This window comes from Nomascus leucogenys, chromosome 13, assembly GCF_006542625.1.
Source record: "Nomascus leucogenys isolate Asia chromosome 13, Asia_NLE_v1, whole genome shotgun sequence".
NCBI classification, from domain to species: Eukaryota; Metazoa; Chordata; class Mammalia; order Primates; family Hylobatidae; genus Nomascus; species Nomascus leucogenys.
Window position 1 is genome coordinate 37,937,913 of NC_044393.1, and position 17,531 is coordinate 37,955,443.

General features: G+C 46.8%; 1 protein-coding gene across 3 annotated transcripts in view; it reads left to right on the forward strand.

The window, feature by feature from the left end:
• CDS2 (CDP-diacylglycerol synthase 2) overlaps positions 1–8,864 on the forward strand; it is a 69,940-nt gene extending 61,076 nt beyond the window's left edge. For all 3 annotated transcript variants that reach the window (XM_030826566.1, XM_030826565.1, XM_030826567.1), the window contains exons 12-13: positions 387–490; positions 1,061–8,864. In XM_030826566.1, coding sequence (XP_030682426.1) covers positions 387–450 — 64 coding nt within the window. In that variant the 3' untranslated portion in view covers positions 451–490; positions 1,061–8,864. The remainder of the gene's footprint in view (positions 1–386; positions 491–1,060) is intronic.
• The last annotated feature ends 8,667 nt before the right edge of the window (positions 8,865–17,531 follow it).

The following is a 17,531-nucleotide window of genomic DNA, read 5'->3' on the forward strand; positions in this document are numbered from 1 at the left end:
TTTTCAGGAAAATGCAATCGTTGTTTTTCAGTTTATTTGTTAATATATCTTTCTTCAAAAGAACATTTTGGGCCAGGCAGTGGCTCATGTCTGTAACCCCAGCACTTTAAGAGGCCAAGGCGGGAGGATCACTTGAGGCTAGGAGTTAGAAACTAGCCTGAGCAACATAGCAAGACTCCTGTCTTTATTAAGTAAATGAAATAAAAACATTTTGTAATGCAATAAAATTGTGTCCTGATATAGCCTCACCATTAGATTTAATAATTCTCACCTTCCATTGCCCTCAGCTACTCAGGACAGAAGCCTGACATTGGGGTGGGACCATTAGGCTGGGATTGGTCAGTGGCTGAGCCCAAGTTCACCCATCCTTCCCCTGCCTCTAACAGGACTTTGCCAATACCATTCCTGGCCATGGAGGCATCATGGATCGCTTTGACTGCCAGTATCTGATGGCCACCTTTGTCAATGTATACATCGCCAGTTTTATCAGGTATAGTACCTTTCCATCTGAACCAAGTTGGTGGATTTTTAAGTACGGTGCAATTCTAGAATTTTAGCAGCATCTAAGTTCCGGTGAAAAGCATCCCAAATAATGCAGTTTTCAGTTGTTGCTGCTTACGGATTTTTTTTTTTTTTTTTTTTTTTTTTGAGATGGAGTCTCGCTCTGTCGCCCAGGCTAGAGTGCAGTGGCGCAATCTCAGCTCACTGCAAGCTCCGCCTCCCGGGTTCACGCCATTCTCCTGCCTCAGCCTCTCCGAGTAGCTGGGACTACAGGCGCCCGCCACCGCGCCCGGCTAATTTTTTGTATTTTTAGTAGAGACGGGGTTTCACCGTGGTCTCGATCTCCTGACCTCGTGATCCGCCCGCCTCGGCCTCCCAAAGTGCTGGGATTACAAGCATGAGCCACCGCGCCCGGCACTGCTTACGAATTTTTTGAGGCCTTCTGCCATCTGTTAATAGATAACTCTCTGATCCAGAGATCAGAGCAGCCACTCAGATAATCAGGCCATGGAAGCTTCCGGGCCCTAGCTCAGTGCTGTTTCTTCACATTCTGTTCCAGAGGGCCTAACCCAAGCAAACTGATTCAGCAGTTCCTGACTTTACGGCCAGATCAGCAGCTCCACATCTTCAACACACTGCGGTCTCATCTGATCGACAAGGGGATGCTGACATCCACCACAGAGGATGAGTAGGGGCCACCCAGGGCCGGGAAAACAGGAACAGAACTGAGCAGGGGCAGGTCTCCAAGGCAAGCCCAGCTGATGTGACTTAGACAATGATGAGGCTTCAACTCACTGTCTTTTTTTTTTTTTTTTTGGAGGGTATTTTTTTATTTGTGGGTTCAAAAAATCTGTATATACAGTCTATGTGTTTAGAATTTGTGTTGTAAGTAAACTACAGCTTTGAGTTGGAAAGAAGTCACGGGTTGTAAAACCATTTGGATTTTTTTAAAACAAAAGTATTAATAATCTGGAAGACAGTGTTGCCCAGGTCAGGAGTGTTTTCTTGGTGGTTCCAGCCCCCATCAATTGAACTGTTTCTGGGCTCAGTCAGACACAGACGTTCATCTGTGTCTGACCAAGTCAGGGGACTTCCCCACCTGTGGTGGGAGGCACAGCTTAGATGTTTTGTACACCTGGTCTTTTCTAGAAATCCCTGCTTGGAGCTGCAGAAGGGTTGCCTTCTGTAGGTTGGAGGAATGGAGGCTTACTAACCAGATAAGCCTTCTATGCATCCACACCAAAATCCTGCAGAATGTAAGTAAGCTCTGCTTTATAAGATGGGTTGACCTTCATCGCAGACTGAAAGAAAGTTTCAGTTTTTATTTTTTTCAGAAAGCACGAAGAATTATTTATAATAGTCTGGAGAAAAAACACACTGTAATATTTCAAGTGTATGCAGTAGAATGTACTGTAACTGAGCCCTTTCCCACATGTCTAGGCTCCAGTGTCTCCTGTAGGTCCACCTAACTGTGTGTTTTCAGGGACGATGCCATCCATGTTTGTGCTGTAGACTTGCTGCTGCTGAATCCTTTCTGGGGACTTTCTCATTGGGCAGGGAGCAGAGGGCTTCTCGTTCATGCACCCTTTGCCTGAACACCCATGTAGCTGCTGTGTTGTGTATATATTACTCTTAAGAGGAGTGTGTGTGTCTGTGTTTGTTTTAAAAGTCACATTTCTTACAGTAAGTTCAATTGCACCATGACTTCTTCACTAAAACCACAAAGTCCTGCTTAAAACTATGGAAAACCTAACCTGATTAGAGGCTTGACTATTTTGAAGATTAAATGCACACTTTTTATATAATGTGACCAGTTTAAATGTAGTTCGTATTGTACTGGGGGACCTTTTGTTGTTGTCGTTTGCTTAAACTGTGATTTTTTCCCCCTCCCTAATTTCAGGGGTGAGATTGACTTTGGGAAGACAGATTAGTTCTTTGTCAGGCCAACAAGCAATGGAGTGCGGGAGAGAGAACTTGGTGCCCAAATATGTTAAATTATTCTGTGCCATGGATGTTTTCATTGCCAACGAGGGTGTAATGATTTGCTTCAGCACCTTGGTCTAGTGCTGGTTTGTGGTGTTTTTGTTTATAAATTAGCCTCACTGCCTCCCTGAAAGTGCACAGTCAGCCCAGGTCTCTAGAGCATCCAGCAGAGGATGGAGCCCTCGGGATGTTTCAGCTCACACATCCTTGGGTGACTTCCCATATGTGTGCAGGGCTGAAGCGGCTTCTTTCCGCTGAACTTTTATTTCCATTTCAGCCTCGTGGCTTTTCTTATTCAGGTCCAAGGCCCCTTAAAAGCAAAACGTATTATTGCAAGGGGTTTCATTTCAGTATTGGCTGTGTCACTGGCAGGATGCATCACTCTCAAGGGCCTCTTTTTTGGAGCTACTCCCAGTTCCACTCTTCTGTGATTCTGGCTGAGCAAGTTCATGACAGTAGAGGCTCATTGAGTGAGGTCCTGGGTACCCCCCAAACAGGAAGTGTTTTCAGGCCCTTACATACTTATCCTTAAGGTGAGTATCTCAGCAGCACACCCGAACAGTAAAGGTGATCAATAATGAAACTGTAGTTTTCAGATTGAAGAATGAACCTGGATCACCAAACTAGATACCGAAAGGGCTCCTCATTTGTCTCTTTTGTCCCATTGTGGGCTCCTTGAGAGGAGGGATTCTCAGCTGGGGCCCGGCTGCAGAGACCTGCTCTTGAATAGGGCTGCCTTTGGGATCAGGGAGCCAAGCATACTGGGCAAGGCTCATGTTCCTTTGTGGAAGTGGTCACTTGGTGGGGGGTGGGGTGGGGAAGGAGGGGTCCTAGGAAGCCGAAGCTGAGTGCTCACTAGAGCTGCTAGCAGGCAGGCCAGAGGGTCAGCTTGTGTTTTATTTTCTGATTTCCCCTGCATGCTTTCTGGAGATGAGGAATTTTTGTCAGGTAGCTAGGAGAGCACTGCCACCTTGTGTCCATATAGCACAATGTTTCTCTTTCTCCTATTTACAGACAAGATTCAAGAAACCATTTTTACGTGTATACATTCAGATCTTAATGAATGGCATCACTTGCTTTAGACCAATTTTTTTTTTTATTGGTCAGAAATAAAATGTGACTGCAACTGTGTGCCCTCCCTTGTCGTGAATTCCCTGTTTATCACTTCCATGCATGGTTTTATGCTTCTCATTTGTTTATGTATTCATAAATACTGCATAGTCCTGATTCAGAGACTTTTGCTTTGCTTTCCAACTTGTATCCCTACATTCTGACAACTGCCTTCTTACCTCGGGTGAGAGTCATGAGCACCTTACCAGGCAGGGAGCTTCCCCAGGATAGCGTGGTGGAGTCAGGACTCACTCCATCCTGCCCTTTACCCACAGGACACCTGGAGGGTCCCCCAGCCCTGCTTGCTTTTGTGAACGTCGTGTGAGTACACCGAGGTGTTGCAGCTTTCCTTCCCTCTAGCTCAAGAGGCCTGGCCTGAGCCAGGTTGGAGCTTAAATTGCTGTTGGCTCCTGCCTGGTGGAACAAGGGGGTCATAGAAACCAGGGCTGATGGGCACCCCCCAGCCCCCGGGAGCTCTGCTCATGACCACTCACAGGGTACCGAGTCTTTGCCTTTTGTGTGTGTGCATGCTGCCCTCTTAACTGCTTTTAGTATTCAAAAATGTTCCATTTATGTTTTACTCCTGAAAGTGAAACCCTCTTAGTCAACTTGTTTCATATTCTGGGCACTTTAGTAGCTACAGTATTTTGCATTTAAAATGTAATTACTCTTAGTATTGTACAGCCTTATAATATATGAGAACTAGTTTCACATCCTTTGAAACTAATCTCTTTCATTGGGGAGGATATAACTTTTGACTTTACACAGGTGGACTTTGAATCCATTTTTATAGAATTTTTTTCCACTGTAACTTGATATTATGCAAGAAAATCCCAAAAATATGTTTTAAGGGAGACTACACAGACCTTGTGATTTGGGTCTGAGCTAGTTGCTGAGTTGACTGGAGCCTTATTTGAATGGATCTTTGAGTTGAGATCTTCACACTGTCAGTGAGCCCTTGGCTCAGCCCTTTTCACCTGTTTGTATAGGGACCGTGTTTCCCAAAGCTCAGGTTCATCTCCACTGTTGACAGAGTCGGGTAGTGGGAGAGTATAAATGACTTGGGACAGAGCGTCCTTGCTCAGAAAACTGTGAAGCAGGGGCCTTGTTATAACGTTACAAAGCCAGCCCTAGATGCATGTCCAAGGGAGTAGATTTTCATCACTCTACTAAATGTGGTATGTCACTGCTGAAGCCTTTCCCTGTTTTAGTAATATCTTAGGCACTATTGTCTTTTGTCTTCCAGAGTAACATATCTGGGCCCACCTTTCTTGCACACTGTGATTATGTGCTAAGAAAAGGGTGGAGTCGGGAGGACAATTTCACTTGAACAGGTTTCTGTTCTTCTGAGGTCAGGGTGGGGAGGATGTCCAGGTGACGTTTATGGACACATTGCAAGACAGTAAGCCACGGGTGGACTCTCACTTGTGCTTTGGAACACTGGGCTCCAAAGAGCAGGTGGAACAAACTCTGGTCTCCTGAAGATGATGGCTAATACTTGGGCAGAGCCTCGTATTCTTCCCTGACTTGGTCAAAACAAACTTCCTTTTCCCTTGATCACCCTCCACGCAGTTGCCCAGCTTCCAGTTTTTAAAGAGATGAACGGCTCTCACTTCCTGACTCAGTTTCTCTTGTTGGGTGGGGGCCTTGTGCCACAACCTGCATGGGGTGCTAGGGTTTAAACCAAGTGGTCACAAAGGATTCTTATCTCAGGGCTCTGCCTGGCCCACCTTCTCTTGGGCCTGGACTGTCCTTATCCACATCCCTGCAGAAGGTGGGCCCTATTCTCAGAAGAGTCCTGGCTGCTGTTGCCATCTGAATGTGCCCTTACCTTTCAGGTTGACCAGCAGTGGCCTTTCCTGGCCTCTCAGGTGGATGGAGACTGTTCTCACCTGGGGCTGTCTCTTGATTAAGGCTGTCACCTGTTTGTATGGGGACCATGTTTCCCAACACACTTTGAGTGCAGTTTAGGAGGTATCCTTTGGATGCTGAAGTGTTGGGATTTTGAGGACATGCGGATGATTTATGAGAATAGAGGGGCAGAATTTGTGAAGTCTAGGGTTTTTTGTCCAGTGTGTTTCAAATTCGTTGGCTGTTTAAAGACCCTGTCTCCTCCCCAACCCTCCCCTTCCTTTTCCCATCAAATGCCTACCTACTGAGGCGCCTTCTCTTTTTATTCTTGAGCCAATGAGATATCAGTGTGTTTATTAATAAGGATTGCAATAGTATAGTGCTCAATATGTGCCAGGCACAGTGCTAAGGGTTTACATACGTTATCCCTTTTAATCCAGAAAACAATCTTTGATTAGGTATTGTTATCTCCATTTTATAGATGAGGAAACTGAGGCAGTATGACTGAGGCCGAGAGCAGTGGTTAAGACAGACTTTGGGATCAAATCACCCTAGGTAGGGGCAGGTTTGTAGGCTGCTCTAAGCTTCCACCTTGAAGGCAGTTGGGTCTGATAATAGTACCTTCTTCCCAGGGTGGTTGTGAGGATATAACGAGGTAATGCATGTAAGCATTTAGTACCATGCCTGGCACATAGTAAGCACTCAATAAATGGTAGTTTCTTTTGTTGAGCTCAGCTGGTAGTTTGACCTTTGTTGGTGCAATGCCAGAGATGGGATTGTCAGCCACCACACTGCCACCACCCTGCACACAGTCTGGGTCCCTCCGAGAGAAGCAGGCCAACCTTAACATCCCGTACAGCATCTTGGTGCTTCACACACCATTTAGGAGGACAGCCTAACGAGGCAAGAGGACATGAGGGTGTGCAGAAGTTCTTTTCTTAGTGAGAATGGCTGGCCTGAGAATCCAGTTCACCTCCTCTGCCCACAGTCTGGACTGCTTGTGGGAAGGCCATCTCCTCCTGTCTGGTGGTACCTCCACTCTGAGCAGGGAGGGCCTGTCTGTGACTTGCTCTGGACCCCACTTCCTGCTCTGGCCCAAGGGCTGTCTTCTGTGCACGTAGCTCAGGAACCTGCAGCAGTTCCCTGTATGGGTGGATGTCATCAGGGGCCAAGAAGAGAAGAATGGGGACAACAGAAACCTGCTTTGTAGGGGATTATGTAGACTAAAAGCCTAGAAGGTCTGCCCACATCCTTATGACGCAGCCAATCTGGAGCTTCATGTTTCCTTCTAAAAGTAGTAACTCGGTAGAAGTGGGTAACCCATTGAGGACACATGATGTGAGGTATTTCTGCCAGATTCTAGGTTAGCAAAGACTCAAATGGGTGACTCATGAATGAAGGGAGAACAGGCACAGGACTTAATGAAAAGAGTTTCTTGAACTTAGTTTTCTGAATGGGGGTGGGGAGTTGGGGCACGTGTGTGTAAGGGGAGGCCGCCTCACTTTGAAGGAATGGTGTTGGCTAACAGGATCCATGGAATTCTTAGGTCAGTTGAATAATAACTTTGAACTACTGGTTTGACTGTGGATTATTTCCTGGGTATTAGTGGGACCCAACAGCACATTGCTATTAATAGTATGGAAATAATGGTCCCTCTGTTTCATTGAATTGCTGAAGTAATGATAATGCCATGAACCAAGAGAAGATGGTCATGGGGGTTTCTAGGAAGTAGCTGCTGTGACAGGCCAATCCTAGGCTTGCCCCCAAGCCCTCCTGTCCTTCTGGGTTTGTGTTTGCCTCGCCTGGTGCTTCCTCCCTCATTGTGTTGTTGAATAGACCTAGGCAGCCTTGTATCCATAGAAAGCCTCCACTTGGCAGGGTGGGGGGAGGGTGAGGGGGGTGGGGGGTGTGGTAAGGGCCCTCTGGAAGTCAAGCAGAGAATGCCCTTGCAGTGGTCTCCCGGGCATTGGGCAGGGCCTAGGCTTTTGCAGCCCCCAGAGGACCTTGCTTGCATAAAGCACTCAGAAGGGTTAGCCACCTGGTGATTCTGTCTCTAGTGAAACTGTGTTTGCTGATAATCATCCACATAGCCACCTCTGTCCTCGCAGTTTGGATGCCTTTTTTTTCCACCTGCGCTAGGTTCTTGTACTGCTTATGCTGGCTTTTCTTAAAGGAACACCAGAGTAGAAAAGAGGTTGAGAATGTTTTCTAGCAGGCAGAATGTGCATACATGTTTTCATGAGTGTCCTTTGGGTGCTGTTTCTTTTAAATCCTCCATGCACAGGGCTCTGGCCTTTAGTAAACCGTTTTTATGTCTTACGTCATGCTGGCTGGGTGCTAGGGGCTGATTACAAAGGGGAAGAGTGGAACAGACATCAGGGGCCGATGAAACCAAAGGACTAGGAGTCAGGAGAACAAGTCAGGGATTAGGAGACAGCAGTTTGGTTTATTGTTATCCAGCTGGAGGACTCCTAGGGGCAGCAGCAGGAGGAATACCAGGGCCAGGGAGGGGCCAGGAGTCTCACAGTGGAGGGCAGACTCTAACAGATGTGAGCTGAACACTCGCTGGCCCTGGATGTCACATGAGTTGGGGACCAGAAATCTGGGCTCAGAGAACCCGTCCAGGGAGATTTGAAGCCATGGGTTATCTTCTAGGGTTGATACTGATAACATATTTTAATTTTTATTGATGTTTAATACCTTCTAAAACAGGAGGGTAAGATCAGATGGGAAGCCCCTCTGTTGAAGGATCTTGGGAACCTTGGTGTTTTGTTTTGGTTTTTTTTTTTTTTTTGATCAAGCTGTGGACATCCTTCTTAATTCCACTCTGAGGATTTGTTTAACTAAAAAGTTCCCAAACACAGAAAGGGCCTCCCCACCTGCTTTGGGGAGCTGTCTGTGCTGGGAGTGCCAGGCATCCCATGGGACCCATCACTGCCAGTGTCTGTGCCTCCCAGAGGTCAGCCCTGTGTCTGCTCTGGGCCTGTCTCCTCTGTGACAGGGCAGAGCATTTCTGGTCAGTTTCTCCGTGGTGCCCCCCCGCCCCTTTGTAAAGTGGATGGACACGATGGAATTCAGTTGTCTCACCCTGATAGCCTGGGTGTTGATATTCACTTTTCCTGCACTCAGACACAGGCGACCTTGAAGCAGCTCTCGGTGTGTAGAGTCCACGTGACAGTCCGCACAGCCTCCCCAGATAGCTGTGTGCCTGTGCGCTACTGCTGTGCCGTTTTCCCAACTTGGCGTCTCACTAAATGCAGCTGATCTCTCTCTGTGCACTCGTGATCTGTGTTGAACAATACATGTAGGTTCTTTTTCCATGCAATGTAAGAACATGATATACTGTACATTGGAAAGCATTTACCTTATTTATATACTTGAGTGTTCCTACTACACAAATAAACATATATTAAATTCTAGATCATGTGTGGTTTTTGATGGTGGGGGTGGCGGAAGGCCAAGGGTGTGGACGTTTGGTTGCTTATGCGGAGCCACCATTACTTCCCAGGATGCTACTGACCACCCCTTGCTTCTAGAGACTCCCTCTGTCCTTGGCCTTTGCAACCTGCCCCCTCGGCTTTCCTCCTGCCCTTGGTTGCTCCTCCTCGGTCTTCTTTCTGGGTGTCTCTTTTCTGGGCCATCCCTTGGGTGGTGGCATTCTGCCTGAGGCTCTCTTTCGCCCACTGAATTCTCCCCTCTGGGTGTTCCCACGCCCTCCCAGGATCCTGATCACCACACTCATTTCAACACTTCCCAAGTCCATGTCTGTAGCCCAAGTGGGCCTGCATTTCCAGCTGCCTGTGAGGCTTCTCACACGGACTTTGCATGGTAAAACCCAAACCTATGACCCATGTCCTGAGTCCTGTGTTCTCTAACTACCCATGTGTTCTGTCACACAAGCCAGTAACTGGAGTGATCTCATCAGTCACCCAAGCCTGCCTGTTCTGCCTTCCAAACATCCTCGGAGTCATCCTTACTGCCAGCCTTCTGGACCAGGCCCCATCTCCTGCCAGGATTTCTAAGGCAGCCTCTAGCACTCTCCCTACAGCCTGGCCACCTCTGCTAATCCATTCCTTGCATGATAGCTGGGATGAGCTCTCTGCTTGGAACCCTTTGGGGCCTGAGGTTAAAGTTCAGACTTGGTAATGAGGCTTCTGGGGCCATCTGTGAGCTGGCCAGTGCCTGACCCACGCGTTCGGGCCCTGCCTTCGCAGCCACAGCTGCTGCTTGTCCTTCCTTGTTCCAGGTGTGCACCTGTCCCGGGCCCTGGCATGTGCTGTTTCCTCTGCCCGGTTTTTTTCCTTTCCCAGCTCTTCGTCAGCCTGCCGAACTCCTCTTTTCCTAGCAGTTCTCACCGTCAACAGCACTTCCTTGGGGAGGCCTTCTGTTGTCTCCTCACGGTGTGTCTCCTGCCCCAGGACAGAAGGGTCTGAACTCCTGGGAGCAGCGGGCCAGCCTTACCAGGGCAAATGTTTGAGGCCGGTGGGACCCCTAGATTGATTACCTTTTGGACAGGGGCCTCTGCCATTTTCACCCACAGGAAACCTACTACCATTGGAATTTCCTCAATGAATTGCTTGCCAACATTCAAGATGCAAAAAAACCCACTGCATTCACTTACTTTCCTAAACCCCACAAAATCTGACTGCAAGCCACCAGTTTCCAGGACTGATGGGAAAACCAACATGAGTCGTTTTCCCTGGCTGCTTTGCTCCCTTTTGTTGCACCAGGAGCCGAGCGCTCACATGTTGCTGAAGTGGTGAGGGTCCCTGGGCTCAACTCCATCTCCTGAAGGCTCTGTTGTCCAGGCCTGTGAAGTCCATAGGAGGCCCTAGGCCAGTGGCATCAGAGCAACTGTGCAGTTTCCTGCATCTGGCGTCCTTCCATATCCAGAGCCCCCCGCACACTGGCCTTGATGATTTCCTTTTCTCCTCTCTTTTTTTTTTATTATTATACTTTAAGGTACATGTGCACAACGTGCAGGTTTGTTACATGTGTATACATGTGCCATGTTGGTGTGCCGCACCCATTAACTCGTCATTTAGCATTAGGTATATCTCCTAATGCTGTCCCTCCCCCCTCCCCCCACCCCACAACAAGCCCCGGTGTGTGATGTTCCCCTTCCTGTGTCCATGTGTTCTCATTGTTCAATTCCCACCTATGAGTGAGAACATGCGGTGTTTGGTTTTTTGTCCTTGCGATAGTTTGCTGAGAATGATGGTTTCCAGCTTCATCCATGTCCCTACAAAGGACATGAACTCATCATTTTTTATGCTGCATAGTATTCCATGGTGTATATGTGTCACATTTTCTTAATCCAGTCTATCATTGTTGGACATTTGGGTTGGTTCCAAGTCTTTGCTATTGTGAATAGTGCCGCAATAAACATACATGTGCATGTGTCCTTATAGCAGCATGTTTTACAATACCCAATAATGGGATGGCTGGGTCAAATGGTATTTCTAGTTCTAGATCCCTGAGGAATGGCCACACTGACTTCCACAATGGTTGAACTAGTTTGTAGTCCCACAACAGTGTAAAAGTGTTCCTATTTCTCCACATCCTCTCCAGCATCTGTTGTTTCCTGACTTTTTAATGATGGCCATTCTAACTGGTGTGAGATGGTATCTCACTGTGGTTTTGATTTGCATTTCTCTGATGGCCAGTGATGATGAGCATTTTTTCATGTGTCTTTTAGCTGCATAAATGTCTTCTTTTGAGAAGTGTCTGTTCATATCCTTTGCCCACTTTTTGATGGGGTAGTTTGTTTTTTTCTTGTAAATTTGTTTGAGTTCATTGTAGATTCTGGATATTAGCCCTTTGTCAGATGAGTAGATTGCAAAAATTTTCTCCTATTCTGTAGGTTGCCTGTTCACTCTGATGGTAGTTTCTTTTGCTGTGAAGAAGCTCTTTAGTTTAATTAGATCCCATTTGTCAGTTTTGGCTTTTGTTGCCATTGCTTTTAGTGTTTTAGACATGAAGTCCTTGCCCATGCCTGTGTCCTGAATGGTATTGCCTAGGTTAGACACAACAAAAAAAGATAATTTTAGACCAATATCCCTGATGAACGTCGATGCAAAAATCCTCAATAAAATACTGGCAAATCGACTCCAGCAGCACATCAAAAAGCTTATCCACCATGATCAAGTTGGCTTCGTCCCTGGGATGCAAGGCTCGTTCAGCATACGCAAATCAATAAATGTAATCCAGCATATAAACAGAACCAAAGACAAAAACCACATGACTATCTCAATAGATGCAGAAAAGGCCTTTGACAAAACTCAACAACGCTTCATGCTAAAAACGCTCAATACATTAGGTATTGATGGGATGTACCTCAAAATAATAAGAGCTATCTATGACAAACCCACAGCCAATATCATACTGAATGTGCAAAAACTGGAAGCATTCCCTTTGAAAACTGGCACAAGACAGGGATGCCCTCTCTCACCACTCCTATTCAACATAGTGTTGGAAGTTCTGGCCAGGGCAATCAGGCAGGAGAAAGAAATAAAGGGTATTCAATTAGGAAAAGAGGAAGTCAAATTGTCCCTCTTTGCAGATGACATGATTGTATATCTGGAAAACCCCATCGTCTCAGCCCAAAATCTCCTTAAGCTGATAGGCAACTTCAGCAAAGTCTCAGGATACAAAATCAATGTGCAAAAATCACAAGCATTCTTATACACCAATAACAGACAAACAGCCAAATCATGAGTGAACTCCCATTCACAATTGCTTCAAAGAGCCTAAAATACCTAGGAATCCAACTTACAAGGGACGTGAGGGACCTCTTCAAAGAGAACTACAAACCACTGCTCAATGAAATAAAAGAGGATACAAACAAATGGAAGAACATTCCATGCTCATGGGTAGGAAGAATCAATATTGTGAAAATGGCCATACTACCCAAGGTAATTTATAGATTCAAGGCCACCCCCATCAAGCTACCAATGACTTTCTTCACAGAATTGGAAAAAACTACTTTAAAGTTCATATGGAACCAAAAAAGAGCCCGCATTGCCAAGTGAATCCTAAGCCAAAAGAACAAAGCTGGAGGCATCACGCTACCTGACTTCAAACTATACTACAAGGCTGCAGTAACCAAAACAGCATGGTACTGGTACCAAAACAGAGATATAGACCAATGGAACAGAACAGAGCCCTTAGAAATAATGCTGCACATCTACAACTATCTGATCTTTGACAAACCTGACAAAAACAAGAAATGGGGAAAGGATTCTCTATTTAATAAATGGTGCTGGGAAAACTGGCTAGCCATATGTAGAAAGCTGAAACTGGATCCCTTCATTATACCTTATACAAAAGTTAATTCAAGATGGATTAAAGACTTAAATGTTAGACCTAAAACCATAAAATCCCTAGAAGAAAACCTAGGCAATGCAATTTTTCTTTGTTTTGAGACAGTCTCCCTCTTGCCCAGGCTGGAGTGCAGTGGTGGGATCTCAGCTCACTGCAACCTTCGCCTGCCAGGTTCAAGCGATTCTCCTGCCTCAGCCTCCCAAGTAGCTGGGATTACAGGCATGTGCCACCACACCCCGCTATTTTGTTTTTTGTATTTTTAGTAGAGACAGGATTTCGCCATGTTGGCCAGGCTGGTCTCGAACTCCTGACCTCAGATGATGCACCTGCCTTGGCCTCCCAAAGTGCTGGGATTACAGGCGTGAGCCGCGGCCGGCTGTGTGTTCAGCCAGCACTTGTGGAGTGCCTGCTCTGGGGTAGGCCCTGTCCAGACACTGCAACAAAAAGTCCTTGTTTCTTGGAGCTCATTTTAGGGAAGAACGACAAACCTGAGAAAGCATGTTAGATGGAGAAAAATGTAGCCAGAAGAAGGGAAGAGCGAATGCTGGTAGGGAGAGGTTGCCATTTTAAATAGGGTGAACAGGGAAGGCCTCACTGCAGAGGTGGTGTTTGGGCAAATGGACACACCTCGAGGCTGTGGGGGAGGGAGCTGTTCAGGTATCTGGGGAAGTGCAAAGACACCAGTGCTGTGGAGGAACTGCAGGGTGGTTGGAGCAGGGAAGTGAGGAGGAGCACTGGCAGGAAACTCAGGGGAATTACACAGGGCCAAGGCCATTGGCCTTTACTCTGAGCAAGATGAGAAGCTGTTGGGGAGTTCAGAGCCTAGGAGTGTCAAAGTGGTGTTTGTTTGCAAAGGGCTGCTATGTTGAGAACAGACTACAGCGGGCCAAGGGCGAAAGCAGGGTGATTAGAGAGGAGGCAACAGCAGCCATCGAGAAAGAGAGAGAGAGAGACACACACACACACACACACACACACACACACACACACACACACACGTGGCTCAGCAGGGGATATGGGAGTGGGGCGGTGGTGAGAAATGGTCAGATTGTCAGAATCTGCAGAAGGATTAGGTATGGAGGAGAGGGAAGAAGAGGAGTCAAGGAGGGCTGTGAAGTTGGCTTGGGCGGCCGGAAGGATGGCGCTGCCATTTCTGAACTGTGGACGGCTGTGGGAGGACAGGTGCAGGTGGGAGGTGGATTAGAGAGGGACAGTCAGGAGTCTGGGTTTGGACACGTTCGGTTTCAGATGCCTGTGAGATACCCACACAGGGATGTCCAGTCCTGGGGAGTAGTCCGAGATGGAAATAGAAATTTGAGAGTGATCAGGGTGTGCATGTTATTCTACACCAGGAGCCAGAAGACTGGATAAAGTCATCGACGGAGAGGAGCTAAGGTCTGGAGATGAGCCCCTCCGTTGTTTTGGACTTGAGGATCTACTTTTTAGCTAGGGCTACTCCCTTCCCTTCAATAAGACAATCCAGCCTTCAGGCCTGGGGAAAGGCCTGGGTAGAGTTGCCTTCAGGTGGCCCCACTCTCACCTGACAGAAGCAGCTATTAATTTTCCCCTGGGGCCAGAATTCTAGAGGCCTGGGTGCTCTTTCCTTGAGAAGAAAGGGCAGCTTTACCTTTTGGTCTCCTGGGAAAGGAGAGGAAGGAAAACAAAGCAAGAGTAACTTCTCTATTTGATTATTCAGAGGCCAGGCAGTCGGGGTGGGAAGTCCCAGAGATGGACTCATGGCCTGGCCATGGCATACTAACTTACACGCCATCCAATATTTACCGAAGGACATTGCCAGTTCACAAATCAACCTAAACTTAGGGAGTTCTCAAATGAAATAAACACCGTTGTGCCATTTCCATTAATATCACTTCTCAATTTTAACAAACTTCAGCACATTTTTAGGGTAAAAGGCACATCCATCAGACTGAGTCTAGGTTCAGGGTAAATTCTGATCTGGATTTGACCAAGGCAACTGAAGTTATTCCTGCAGCTAAGATGGGCTCTCTGATCTTGCCCACATGGTCTCTATTTCTCGTAGATTCCAAGAGGCTTAGAGGTAGACCCTTTTAAGCCGTTGATTCTCAAACTTGGCTGCACATTAGAATCACCTGAGGAACCTAAAAAACTACCAATGCCCAGGCAGTATCTCAGACCAATTAGATAAGAGTCTCTGGGGGTGGGACGCAGGCATGAGTGTTAAAAAAAACAGTTCCCCGGAGTTATTCCAAAGTGTAGCTGAGGTTGAGAAACAGTGATTGAAACTTCTCCAGTGAGTCCAGTCCCTCTCAGAAACCTGCCACAACTGGTCAGTACCCTCTGCTGGAGCATCCCCAGGGTAAGACTCAGGATGTCCCGAGGTGACCCTTCTGGGGTAATGTTGCTGTTCTATCCAATGCTGTTATTCTACATCACAAGCTATGGTGCAGAATAGTGTGTGCCTCCCAGTGCCTCTGCCCAGGACTCCTGTCTTCTGCCTTTTTTTTTTTTTTTTTTTGAGACAGAGTCTTCCTCTGTTACCCAGGCTGGAGTGCAATGGCTCAATCTCAGCTCACTGCAACCTCTGCCTCCCAGGTTCAAGCAATTTTCCTGCCTCAGCCTCCTGAGTATCTGGGATTACAGGTGCCCGCCATCACACCCAGCTAATTTTTGTATTTTTTAGTAGAGATGAGCTTTCACCATGTTGGCTAGGCTGGTCTTGAACTCCTGACCTCAGGTGATCCACCTGCCACGGCATCCCATAGTGCTGGGATTACGGGCCTGACCCATGGTGCCCGGCCTCCTTCTGTCTTCTTACACCTCGTAGACTGAATCTGATTCTTCTTTTGCATAACACATGTCTACAATGATTCTTAAGTGCCTCCTGGCCTTCCCCTTGCTTCCCAGCCTTCTCTTCCCAAGTTTTCCATCTTGTTCTTTTCACTCTTCCTCACGAGAAATGCCTCCCACTCCCTTCACTATGCTGACCAGTTCTGGACACCCACAAGCTTATCCTTTTTGGGGGTCCCCAGTCACTACCTGTAGTTGTGCACCAGTGTGTGTGTTAGAGGGGGCATGCATGGGATCCTGTGGGCACTGAAGACCCCATAGCCATTGCCCAAGAGTGAGCTTCTTCCCCACCATAGCCTCACGAGCCCCCAAATTCCCTGTCAACCATGGTATTCATCAGGAAGCAGGGCCAGGAGGGAGCCCTCTGGTAATCTGTCAGTTACTAGAGAACCTCCTGAATCTGGGGAGCTGGGGTTCGTGGCTTCCTGAAGTTGTAATTATTTAACTTTGTATTTTGAATAGTTTTAGACTTACAGAAAAGTTGTAAGAATAGTATAAAGAATTTCCTATATCCTTCACCCAAATTTTCCAAATGTTAACATTTTGCCACATTTGTTTATAATCTTACTCCACACACACACTTTTTTTTCTGAATTATTTGTAAGTCGTAGACATTATGCCCCTTTACTGTTATATAACCTTATTCAGATTTCACCAATTATCCCAATAGTGTCTATCATAGCAAAGAATATTAATAATATGTTTTTGACTGGTGCAATTTGAGGAGCTCTGCAGGAGCTCTGAGAACAAGAAATACTCTTCCTAGCCACCCCTTCCTTCCTGTGATAGAGACGCCTGGGGCCACTGCTGTAGCATAGTGAGGCAGCATAGTGAGGCAGTGCTGTCATGGGCCCAGCAGAGGGCAGTAGTGGTTCAGGAGTGAGGCACAGGCAGGGCTTAGAAGTGAGACATCCTTATCCGCGGAGGATCCTAGCCCAGCATTCACTAGCTTTGTAATCTGGAACAAAACCCTTAACAACTCAGCTTCCCCCTCTATAAAATAAGGGTAATTGAGAAAATTTGCAAAGCACGTGTCTACTCCTAGCATCTAGTAATCGTCCAACAGAAAGTTTTATTTACACTATTTTAAACTTTTATTTGTAATATTACCACCTTGGCTGAGAAGTGAATTTCTCAGGGATGCTGGGGAAGAAGCAGATAAATCTTCCAGTGAAGGCAGAGGCAGGGCGGGACATTGAGGCTGGGGGCACAGAGAGGGAAGGGAGTTCTTGGGAATGAAGGGGAGGCTGACCTTGCATTGAACACACCCAGGCCAGCTTGAACTGAAATTCACACTGTAATGCTGGCTATTTCATGGCATTGTCCAGGTTCCCATCAGGTGCTAGAACCTCCTCCACAGCCATCCTTACCAAATCCATGAAGGAGGAATGGCTTGTCTTCTTTTCCATTCGGGCTGGGGAAGTGCCTGAGTTCGATTACTGACTCCATCCCTTAGTGTCTGTATGGCCTTGGGCAAGTTATTTAACCTTTCTGTGCTTCAGTCTCCTTGTCTGTAGAACAGGAGATAATACCATTTATACTATATGGGGATTATACTCACCTCCATGATCATTGTGAGGATTAAATACGTTAATACTTTCAAAGAGCTTAGACTAGCTTCTGGCACACAGTGAGTTTTCATAAATATTATTATTACTGTTATTATTTCAGTGTCGCCTCCCACTGGCACCCCCTTTTCTTCCTGATCTGAGTGCTTGGCCTTATCCTTTTCCTCTTTATTTTTGAGACGGAGTTTCACTCTGTCGCCCAGGCTGTAGTGCAGTGGCACTACCTTGGCTCACTGCAACCTCGGTCTCCTGGATTCAAGCAGTGCCTCAATCTCACGAGTAGTTGGGATTATAGGCACTGCCACCACACCCAGCTAATTTTTGTATTTTTAGTAGAGACAGGGTTTTGCCATGTTGGCTAGGCCA